General features: G+C 40.1%; 1 protein-coding gene across 4 annotated transcripts in view; it reads left to right on the top strand.

Annotated features, from left to right (window-relative positions):
- EYA3 (EYA transcriptional coactivator and phosphatase 3) overlaps positions 1 to 12,124 on the top strand; it is a 96,478-nt gene that overhangs the window by 31,419 nt on the left and 52,935 nt on the right. For all 4 annotated transcript variants that reach the window (XM_037500614.2, XM_037500616.2, XM_054691583.1 and 1 more), the window contains exon 3: positions 9,546 to 9,589. In XM_037500614.2, the coding sequence (XP_037356511.1) occupies positions 9,546 to 9,589 (44 nt within the window). The remainder of the gene's footprint in view (positions 1 to 9,545; positions 9,590 to 12,124) is intronic.

Raw genomic sequence — 12,124 nt, 5'->3', positions numbered from 1 at the left:
GACAGGGAGAGGGGCACCCTAGAACTCCCAAACCTGCCTGTTCTAAATAAGTTCTGCCATCTGCTGCATCAAGACAAAACATAGAAGACCTTTAATGGAAGGGAACTTTACTACAGTTAGTGTGCAATACAGAAAAGACAAAGAATATAGTTTCCAAATCAAGCACCAAGTGTCCAGCCAAACAGAGTTGACCCATAGCCTGGCACAAGTCTAAAGCACCTTCCAGTGGGGACCCATAGAAAAGGGTCAGAAAAGCCAGACTAGTCTGGGAGGAAAAGATCAAAATCAGGATAAAAGTTGCCGTTGTTAACCTACCCACAGGTCTCTCACCCACATCTGTTTCAACCAGTCCAGGACCCAGAAGCAAGCACAATTTCTTCACATGTCTCTCTGCTCCTTCTGGCTCCCCATACTTTCTTCTTTCCCCAGTCTCCTCTCCAGGAGGAGACTGCTCAGCTCCACCCTCCCTTGGGTGGGGCAGGGAGCCTGGAACCTCCCCTTTTCTTGGGGACCACCCTCTTACAAGTATTGTATCTGGGATATACACTATAAGAACAAATAGCTGAATTAGAGATACAAAATGTACCAAGGAAAATTATGTCATTGAGTTTTTAATGTAGTAAAACTAAGGTCTAGTCAGTTTCAAAAGACTTGTGTGTTGCAGATACTGTTGAAATAAGGGCTTTGTTAGTTACTCTTTACCTATCTAAGGCAATGAGATGGCAAATCATCTTTTTTGCTCTGCTTTACTTCCCTTTCTATTCATTGTGTATGTAACACATTGTGCAACACAATGTGTAAAACTTGTTACTTCTGAAAAGGTGAGAAATTTAAGCACTTTAAAAACAAATTTTCTGCTGATTCTAAATAGGCTTCATTTCTTTATTGATTTGTACCTGGATCTTAATTTATAAAGATGACAAAGTGATAATAGGTACAGATAAGTGCCACTGGAAGAAAAGTTTTGTTACTCAGTTTCCTTGGAAATGAAAGGGATGGCACATTGCACAGGGCCCAGGGGCCATTTGGTCAGGAGGCAGAAAGAAGGCATAGGGCTCAGCCTTTACTGGGAATTGTGCAGGCAAGACAAGGCAGGAAAGGGTAAACAAATTAGGACTGGCAAATTTGAATTTTTTCAGGGAATTTTAGGAACTCTCACTTATGTCTGGTATCTGGCCCTGGGTTGATTTAGAGCAGAGGAAATACTGACTTGATGTGTAAGAGTTAAATAAAGAAAATGGTCTGGAGTGTGGACTCTGGATTGCAGGAGAGAGGAAATAACTTTGGTCCTGTGATTAATGGATGTCAAATAGATAAATATAGGATCTAAGAAAATACAGAACACTTGTTAACTATTAAAAATAAGGACAGAGAAAATAAATGTCAGATTTTGAGGACAGGAGCATTTTCGCAAACTATACTAGAGATCTAAAATTTGCATGGAGCGAATGATTCCATTCCAAGTTGATGACAACGCCAAAATTTTTAATCCTACTGTTTGCATGTATATGTAATGTTACTGATGAGCATTGTCATTGGAGTTATTTTAATCCCATCTTGCTTCTCTGGTACTTACTTGCTCTATCTTTTTTTTTTTTTTCCCTGTAGAACTAGGGTATAGGCACAACATGTGAAAGGTGAGAGGATTCATCAGAAACATAATGGGGAGCAGAACAGGTGGATTTACTGAAATACAGACCTAAGGGGAGCAGCAGACAAGAACAGGCGAGGTCTGCTGCACCATATATGGGTTAGCTCCCTGGCTGGGGATCGAAGTCAGGTGCTAGTGGTGATAGCACTGAGAATTAACCCCTAGGCCACTAGGCAGGACTACTTGGTAAAGATTTGTTCATGTCATGTTCACGATGCAACATAAATCTTAGCTTCAAGTTCTGTCTTTCACTTTCCCTTACTATCAGTCAATCCTCAACCACCTGTAACCAGAAATGGCTCTCTCACCTGTCACCATTACCTTGCGATGGCTCAGTCTTTCATTCTCATCCTTCATCTCTTTCGCCTGCTCTGAAGCAGCTCTTATTGTTCAAAATGGAATGCTCTTAACCATATTCAGTTTTTGGGTGAGAGGTATAAAACCAAGATTGTTCCTAGCAAACAGGAAACACTTTAAATTTTTTCATGGCTGTCAAGGGTGCTCTCTGAACTCAATTTTTTTTGTTTTTGTTTTTTTTTAAAGGTTTATTTATTTATACAAGAACTGGGTTAGAGGCCAGAGGCATGGAAGGGTGAGAAAATTCACCAGAGACAGAGCAGGGAGCGGAACAGGCACTGCTGAGGGGAGCAGCGGGTGCGACAGGAGAGGTCTGCTGCGCCATGTGGGAATCTCCCTGGCCTGCCAGGAATTGAACCCCCACTGCAGAGGCTGGGAACAGCTTCACAGTGCTGTGCTCAACCCGCTGCGCCACTGGGGAGGCCCTCTGAACTCAAGTTTTAAGGCCATGTGTGCATAGGAAATTTTTTCAGAAAAATATACTACTGATTATCTCATGAAAGAATAAGGTCTTTCATATTTTTTATGCAAATCTGTATGGTTTGGGTTTTTAAAAATAATGAGCATGTGGTATCTTTATATGTACATTTTAAAAAGAAATTAGTAATACCTGATTTAGACAAAAGAGGTGGTACATGCTTCCAATCATAGTATACTCTAGGTTTAAGCATAGAAAAGGAGTAAAACTTAGGAAACGTTCTTAAAAACAATAGTAAGTACCTTAAGAACTTGTTTGGGCTAATAGGATAACGAGAAGACAGGAATGGAGTGGCAAAGAGAACTTGATTCGGGCCTCCCCGGTGGTGCAGCAATTGAGCGCTGGGTTGCGAAGCTGCCTGCAGCTTCTGGGGCGCTGGTTCAATCCCCGGCTGCTCCCCGGGCCACCGGAGGAGGGTCCCACATGGTGCGCAGACCTCTCCTGCCACACCTTCTGCTCCCTACTCTGGCTCAGGTGAATTCTCTCACACTCCTGCGCTTCTGACTGTACCCAGTGCTTGTATAAATAAATAAATCTTTAAAAAAAAACCAAAAAACAAAGAGAATTCGATTCGACCCCTCCTTTTTGTCTTTTCTATCAAGGGGAATCTTCAAATTGTAAAGGATAGCTTATTTGAATTTTTTGCAAAATATATTTTATTCCCACATTTATATGCAAATACCTAAATTATTCAAAGTATTTCTAATCTTCCAAGAAGGCTCATAGAGAAGTTTTATCCTGTAAACCTAGAATTTCTGAACATGATTGCCAAAACAGTATTAATCTCTGAAAAATCACAGAGAATGAGAAAAGTGAAACGTAATATAAGCAATTTTTTTTATTCAAAGATGTGGCAGGGAGCAATTAGATGTTAATAACTGTAGACTCTAGTGCTGGTTTAATGCTGTTTAATAACAAGCATTCTAAAAGAAATTATTGGACAGACTTATATTGGACACTTAGAAAATGATATAACAATCATTTTTTTTCTGATTATATTTTACTATTATTTTTTTCTCTGAGAAAACTCAACATTTTTATTAATAGCTTTAAAGATTTGGGTGGGCCTCCCCTGGTGGTGCAGGCAGTTGAGCGCAGCGCTGTGAAGCAGTCTGCAGCCTCTGCAGTGCTGGTTCGATCCTGGCCGGCTGGCAAGGATCCCACATGGCGCAGCAGACCTTCCCGTCGCACCCGCTGCTCCCCTCAGCAGTGTATTTCGTCAGTCTGCCTGTTCTGTTCCCTGCTCTGTCTCTGGTGAATCCTCTCACCTTCCCGTGCATCTGGCCCGTACCCCAGTTCTTGTATAAATAAATAAATCTTTTTTAAAAATTTGTTTAAAAAAAAAGATTTAGGTTATGAAAATATATCAAATATCTGTGACAACTTGTGAGAAAAACTGGTATTTTTAAAGTAAGGTGTCATTGGGTACATATTGAATTTATTGTTCTTCAAAGATTCATAATAATTAAAGTACAGCACAAAAAAAATATTATTTTTGATCCAGTTCTATGTGTAATACTCTTCAAACTGTACACTCAGGCTGTACCGTCATCAGAGAGAGGATTTCCACATCTGTGGACAGAATTCTTGCATTTTGGGGGCCTCCCTGGTGGTGCAAGTGGTTTAGTACTGCACTGTGAGGCAATCCGTAGCCTCTGCAGCATGAGTTCGCTCCCCAGCTGGCCAGGGAGCAACCCAGATGGTGCAGGAGACCTCTCCTGTCTCGCCCGCTGCACCAATCAGCAGTGTATTTCAGTCAGGCTGCCTGTTCTGTTCCCCACTCTGTCTCTGGTGAATCCTCTTACCCCCCACACCCCTTTGCATCTCTGGCCTGTACCCCAGCTCTTGTATGCATAAATAAATAAATCTTTAAAAAAAAAAAGAATTCTTGCATTTTTTTTGAAGGTTGTTTTTGGTAATATAACAGTTACTTTTTAAATCTGTGTTTTTTGTTTTTTTGAGATAAGCAGATTAAGTGTGGACCTATTACTTGCTAAAAATATCCCTCTCTCCCCAAAAGGTTAAATATCTCATATTTTACTTTCTGTCCTTGTAGTGTTATGTTATGACTATTGTGTCCTGTGTGGATGAGGGATTAAAAAGATTAAGTAGGTGAAATTTTCTTCATTTAGGTTTTAGTATTAGAAATATTATGAAAATAAGTATTTTTTGCATCTTGTAATTTAGTTTTTCACAGGCCCAGATTTTTAGCATCTTTTAATTTTTCTGATTCATGAAATTACCACAGAGCTAAAAAATTATTTACAATAATTTAGTGAACTTTAGAGTGTGGTAATATCATGGGACCTTGAGTCTGCCTTTGGTCTTCATTTTCTTTATTTCATCAACTCGAGTTTGTTATTTCTACTGAGACTAATCCCAATTGGTTTTTAAAAAAAATCATAGAATGTTACTTAGGGCTGTTTAACTGGGGAGAATATATTGTCACCATATAGAACATTAGAGGGAAAAAAAGCAAAACATTAGAACCACTGTCTTACTTCCAGGAACTTTTTCACTGATTTTCAACCCTAGTGTCTCCCCACATTCCTAGGCCACCTTCCCCTACTCTGCCCCCGCCCCCCCCGCCCCCCATACAGAAACTGCTTCTTGGTTCATCAGCTGCCTTTTTTGCCATCTCCTCACATGGAGATGGCAAGGGGTTTCTCTGAGGTCTCTTTTACAGGGGCCCTAATTCCATTCATGAGGTCTATTCTTATGACCTAATCATCTCTCCAAAGCCCTGTCTCCAAATATCATCACTTTGGGACTTAGATTTCAAAATATGGCTTTCAGATACAGAGACATTCAGTCTGTAGCATCCTGTTTGCACAGGGAGAGGAGAGGAACTATTAAACATTGATCAGTGAATCTTAGCTTCGGAAGATAATCTTCCCTTTGGTTCATCTGTTTCATTTTTGGCACATAAAGAGCAGTATGTACCTCCTTTCCCCAAATACCCCTCTTAAGGGCGCAACCCCAAATTCTATCAGTCCCTGCGTCCTTGTCAAATCCCAGGTCTCTGATGCTCAGTAGTTTTTACTGGATCTATAAAGGACATTTTTTGCCTCTCAGTATAAGCCACAGATGCTTACCTTTCTGGTAACTTGGTGTGCTTACTCTCACTCTTTGTGTGCTAATTTCCACATGTCAAGTTCTTGGAGTAAAATAATTAAATGACTGTTGATAAGCATGATCAGTGGGTGCTTTGGGGGTGGAGAGCTATGCGACCACATCTGAGGTGAGAAATCCTATACTGTCAAAAAATTAACGAAGTTGTAAAACAGCGTTAAAAAAAAATTAAAAAAAAATAGTTTTGTGTCTGAGATTTCATCTAGGTTATAATCCAGCCTTTCTTTCCTCCTTCAAGAATGGAATGATGAGCTTCTCTTTGTTGGCAAGTGATAAATTCTAACAAAATCTTCCTTTTTATACTTTCTATGGAGACTTTTGTTGGATTAATTGTTCTCGGGATTGCAGATTATCTAACACTCTGTGCTTTAGCCTCGTGTTTAATTTAAACTTAGAAGTCAGGAGGCCTCCCTCGTGGCGCAAGGGGTTAAGTCTCAGAACTGTGAAGCTATCTGCAGCCACTGCAGCATGAGTTCAATCCCTGGCCAGGGAGCTGACTCACATGGCACAGCAGACCTCTCCTGTCTTACCTGCTACTCCCCTCAGCAATGTACTTCAGTAGAGCTGCCTGTTCTGCTTCCCACTCTGTCTCTGGTGAGTCTTCTCACCCGCCACACCACTGGCCTACACCCCAGCTCTTGTATGCATAAATAAATAAAATAAATCTTTAAAAACAAAGTAGGTAATTGTATTTTTCTATACATATGAGGAAACATGTTGAGAGGTAAACACATTCAATGAATTAACTGAGCTGAGACTTGAACCTGGCTTTTGCTGTATTCACAGAGATACTCGGCCATCACTAGAATCAATTTTAGAATATTTTCATCACTCCAAAAGAAACTCCATACGCACTAGCAGTTACTCCCCAATTTCCCTATCCTATCCACCCAAGGCAACTGCTGATCTACTTCTGTCTAAGGATTTATCTATCTGTGGACATACATGTAAATGGAATAATAATATGTGGTCCTTTATGACTGGCTTCTTTCACTTAGCACAATATTTTTAAGGTTTCATCCAAGGAGTGGCATGTATCAACACTTATGTCCTTGTAATGCTGAGTGATAATACATTGTATGGACTTATTTATCATTCATCATTTTATTTACTGATCATTATCTTATTTATTATTTTATTTGCCCATTCATCTGTTCGTATACCCTGGGGTTGTTTCAGTTTTTGAGTTATTTTGATTGAATAGTAATACTTGGAACATCCATGTAAAAGTTTTTGTGTGGACACATGCTTTCACTTCTCTTGGTTATACAGCTAGAAGTGAAATTGCTGTTTTATATGGTAAGTATGTTTCATATTTTGAGTAACTGCTAGCCTGTTTTCCAAAGTGGTTGCCCTGTTTCACTTTCCCTAAGTTTCTGGATTGTATTGTTCCATACTTTTATAATCTGGTGAGAAATGTATCCTTTGAGTTGATTTACAGGCCTCTAGAGCCAAGGTAGCACATGCTTCCTATTACTGATTTACAGGGGAGCATAATTGCCCAAATCAGGGTAAACAGTGGGCCATAAGTGGTAAAAAATTAACTATTAGCGTATTTTCCTACCTAGCCCTTTTTTTCTTTTTTGCTAGACGTGATTTTAGGTATATTTTCTCCACTTCTATTTGTATTTGTTCTTTACAACTGGATTGGAACTGGATAATAAATAAAAAGTGAAAAAGATAGATCTTATTTCAAAGTCCATTGTGATATATTCTTAAATTTAGCTCCAGGACCTTTGGGGGGCGGGGCGGTGTTCATTAAATTTGTTGGCTCTGCAGCTCTCATAAAATTAAGACTATAAGTTAGATTCCTCAGTGCTCTAATGGTCTTTGCATGGTTTACTTTTTTTTTTTTTTTTTTTGTGGCACCCTCGCAGGCGGCCAGGGAACCGGTGCTACAGAGGCTGCGGGCAGTCTCACAGCCCAGCGCTCAACCACTGCGCCACCAGGGGAGGCCCTGCATGGTTTACTCTTTGCAGGCTATAGACTATGTTGGTTACTCAGATAGCCAGCTCATAAATGAATTACTTTCATCCAAAGAGGGCCTTTGGATGAGCTAAACCTGAATCTACCCCCACTATTGGAAAATTACATTATCAGTTCACCTTATTTTTTTTTTAAGACAATTTTTTTTTTTTGAGATTTATTTTATTTACACAAGAACCGGGATATAGGCCAGATGTGTGAGAGAGTGAGCGGATTCACCAGAAACAGAGCGGGGAGCAGAACAGGCAGACTGGCGAAATAGACTAGTGAGGGGAGCAGCGGGCGAGACAGGAGAGGTCTGCTGCGCCATGTTGGCTGCTCGGAGTCCGGCAGCGATCGAACCAGCACTGCAGAGGCTACGGACAGCCTCACAGCGCTGTACTCAACCACCTGTTGTTTGTGATGTTATTGCAGGTGAGCTAGGTAGTTGAATTTTTCTTTTCTTTTGCTCGTCAAAACACCATTTTCCTATATATTTTTAAGTCATCTCATTTCCCCCCACCCCTTTCAGTAAGGTTCTTTTGTCACAGTCTGTATACCATCTGGTGATCCCTGGATCTCTTGGTTTATGGTATCTTTTATTATGTGGAATTTTTGTATGATCAAGTCTATTTTCTCCTTTATGGCTTTTGAATTTAATGTCATGCTCAGTTAAGGTTTATATACCTAAGCATGTGTGTGTGTGTGCGCGTGCGTGTGTGTGTGCGCGCATGCACTTGGGCCTGTGTGTGTGCATGTGTTTCATTATTTATAGGGTTTGTTTTGCTTTAGTTTTATCTGTTACTAAATTTGGAAATTAAAATTTTTTTAATAATAAAAATATTATTTTAATGCCCTTTTAAAAAATTTTTTTATTAGCACCTGTAAAAGTTAAAGCAACATTAAATGTGTGTAAGGAACCAAGAACATTTGGTTTTATTTATTTTATCATGTTTTCTTCATGAGAAATAGATGTCCAGGAGGAATTTTATGGACCTTATATTTATCTTGTAATTAATTACTTTGAAAGGTTAAATTTAATCATACTAAATAGCTATTATGTTCCTACCTTTATTTAAAATTATTTAGCAGAATTTCTACCTTCTATTGTTAGTTTGAAATACTTTTAAGTGTTCATAAATTGTATGTCTAAGCATACTAAGCATGGTTTCTGCTCTATTTATTCTAACCAGAGAGCCCTAAATCTGATTCTTTTTAGCATGAAAGCAAGGAAATCCGTTAGGATTAGCCACTGATCTTCCATTTATGGATTCTTAAACTGTTGCAATGACAATGCTTTCATCTCTGAAGGAATATGAAGATGAAATAATGGGGGGAAAGCAAAATAATATAAAGAATATTTTTTAAATTACTGATATCCTGATAAAAATTTCTTTGTTTTTTACATGTTACCACTTCTGTTGAATAAATGAGTCAGTGACATCCAGATTGCCCATACTTACTGTTTGATAATCAATGAAATTGTGTGACAGTTAAAATTTGAAACAGCTAATTTATGTCCAAGTTTGAATATTTTATTCTGGTAAACATTCTACCATGAATCTCAGGGGGAGGATGAAAAGCTTTTTTTTTTTTAATTAAAAAGAACTTCATGTGGGCCTCCCTGGTGGTGCAGTGGTTGAGCGCTGGGTTGCGAGGCTGCCCACGGCCTCTGCTGCGCCGGTTCGATCCCCAGATGCTCCCTGGCCACTGGAGGAGGGACCCACATGGCGTGCAGACCTCTCCTGCCGCCCGCTGCTCCCCTCAGCAGTGTACTTCGGTCCTTCTGCCTGCTCTGCTCCCCACTCTGGCTGTACCCAGTGCTTGTATAAATAAATAAACAAATAAATCTTTAAAAAAAAAAAAAAAAGAACTTCATGTGAAAAAGTCCGTCTCTAACTCTATAGTATAACAAGGGCTATTAATTAATCACTATAGTGATGTGTTTTTCTGTTTTTGCAGGTAAAAAAAGCCAAGATGCAGGAATCAGGAGAGCAAACTTTAAGGTACATAAAGTTGGATTTTTTTAAATGATCTAGTTGTAATACTTTTCATAATTTGATTAGTGTATGGGTATGGTTTGAGTTGACTGTTCTTTAGTTATTTTTTGCATTTGTATATTATTTTTTGATACTCGACCATTAACTAGATAACTTCTGTAATGTTACTTGTAGCCAATTTTTAAAAATTTATTATTTGAGGTAATTTTGGTTTATAATACAGTATATGATTTAGGTGAATAGGTTTATACCTCTTCAGATGTATGTTACCACACCAAACCTATCACCAAAGCACCTGTAGTCCTCCACCATAGACCACGAGACCCCTTCCCCTTCTAAATAGCTTCAGTTCTGCAGTCATGTTTCTAGAGTTTGTTTTGTCTGTTCCTTTGTTTTCTTTTTCTATATTCCATAGATGAGTGAAATCCTCCAGAATTTATCTTTCTCCTTCTGACTTATTTCACCTGGCATTCCCCACCCCATTTCCATCTATGTAGTCACAAATATTAAGCTTTTATATTTTTTTTAATAGCCAAGTAGTATTGTGTTTTGTATATATACCGCATCTTCTTTATCCATTCATCTATTGTCAGACGCTTAGGTTGTTTCCATAACTTGGCTATTGTAAATGTACCGCAGTGAACATAGGAATGCATATGTGAAGGATCTGTTTGATAAATTGAGCTAAGATTCTTAAGGACTAGTTGGTTATTTTTTCACCTCCTATGAGGCAAGTTAACTGCTCTGTTCCAAGTTATGAGCAAAGTTAATTGCTCTGTTCCAGGTTGAAATTTCCTGTATTTCCCCAACCCTGCCCCACCTGTGCTCAACTGAGTGGCTATGGGATTTCAGGAGACTCCCAGGCTCTGCAGGGCTTCAGGCAGCCCCACACCAATGAGACCACTGCAGGCCCAGAGTTCCTAGCAACACTCTTAGTCTTTCTAGGCCCAGCTTATCTCTGATCTCAATAGTGGTAGAGCTGTAGGAGCCTCCTGCTTTCTGCCCAGCACCAAAAAAAGGATGCTGGCCATCCAGGACTTCTGTGAGCTCAGCCACTGCCTCAGGCGATTGAACCTTGTGTGCTCGCCAGCACATATAGGAGGAATTTTACCCCTTCCAGATAGTCCTTTCAGTTGATTATGATCCCAGTCTGTCCCCCAACATCCCATAGAGTTAGAAACACATGTCGTGGGGGTTTCAAGGGGTTCCATGTTGAAACCAATGGTGGGCAAAGCCTCTACTAGATTTTGGCCCTTCATTTTGTACAGGAGCGTGGTCTTGTCAGCTAAGTCAGTGCCCTCCACCTTGGAGTTCACAGAACCCATGGTGACCACTGCTAAACCTACAATCTCGGTGACTGTGAGTGAAAACTCCTCTGTGATTCTCTTCCGCTAGGTAGTAGCTTCTGCTAGTCAATTATGACTCTAGAGCAAGATATGAAGGACATGTAGTGTCTTTGTTCCTTCTCTCCCCCGCCCCCCTTCTAGTTCTTAACATCAGTCTTTACATTTTGAAATTATTTGGCTTAAAATGTGGCACAACGGTTGAGCGCTGGGCTGCAAAGCTGCCCGCAGCCTCTGCAGCGCCAGTTCAATCCCCGGCCGCTGGGGAGGGTCCCACATGGTGCGCAGACCTCTCCTGCTGAACCTGCTGCTCCCCTCAGCAGTGTACTTTGTCAGTCTGCCTGTTCTGCTCCCCGCTCTGGCTCTGGTGAATTCTCTCACCCTCCCGCGCTTGTGACTGTACCCAGTGCTTGTATAAATAAATCTTAAAAAAAAAAAAAAGTTTTCCTCCAAAACAGTTTGTCCTCAAAACAGTTTTTTTTCTTATTCAGTCATCATTCAACAATATCCTGTGATGTATGGAGACACATGGTGATGTATGGAGGAGACACACAGAACATTAGTCCTATGATGTCTTTACACTTCTGCTTTAATGATTTATTTTATTTTCAGTGTTAACCACTGACTCCTCAAAAAATGACTTCAGTATCTTATGCTGCTTAAATCATACTGTTACTGTACTCAGTCCCCTATAAACATTCTTAATCTCTCCCCTTTTCCCTTTGTCATACTTCCTTAGCAAAACCACTGTTCCATACTTATTCCCAATCACCTGAACGTTGTGAAAGAAAAACATAAAACTCTGCTCACTGGTCTCAGTTTCCATTCATGATACATCTCAAACAGACACTTAAACCCTCTTGGTGGTCCAGCTACCCTTCCTGTGTTGTATTTTCCAGTTTCTGAAGTTTCTGAAATCATTTTCCCTTCTTGCCTCCTGCCTTTCCCTCTTCCCTTCCCTCCTTTTCCTTCTCCCCTCCTTTTAAGTATCCTCCCATTTACTCATCTGGGGATCTTGCTACCTAATTCAAAGATCTTAAAATCAATTAGATAGACAGGCCTCCCTGGTGGCAGGGTTAAGATGCAACTATGAAGCTATCCGCAGTCACTGCAGCACGAGTTCAATCCCCTACCGGGGAGCTACTGACATGGTGCAGCAGACCTCTCCTGAGTCACCTGCTGCTCCCCTCAACAGTGT

Source organism: Talpa occidentalis, unplaced genomic scaffold (assembly GCF_014898055.3).
Source record: "Talpa occidentalis isolate TD23 unplaced genomic scaffold, MPIMG_talOcc4v2.1 talOcc4.9, whole genome shotgun sequence".
In the NCBI taxonomy this organism is placed as follows: Eukaryota; Metazoa; Chordata; class Mammalia; order Eulipotyphla; family Talpidae; genus Talpa; species Talpa occidentalis.
This window is presented reverse-complemented; position numbering and strand designations above follow the sequence as displayed.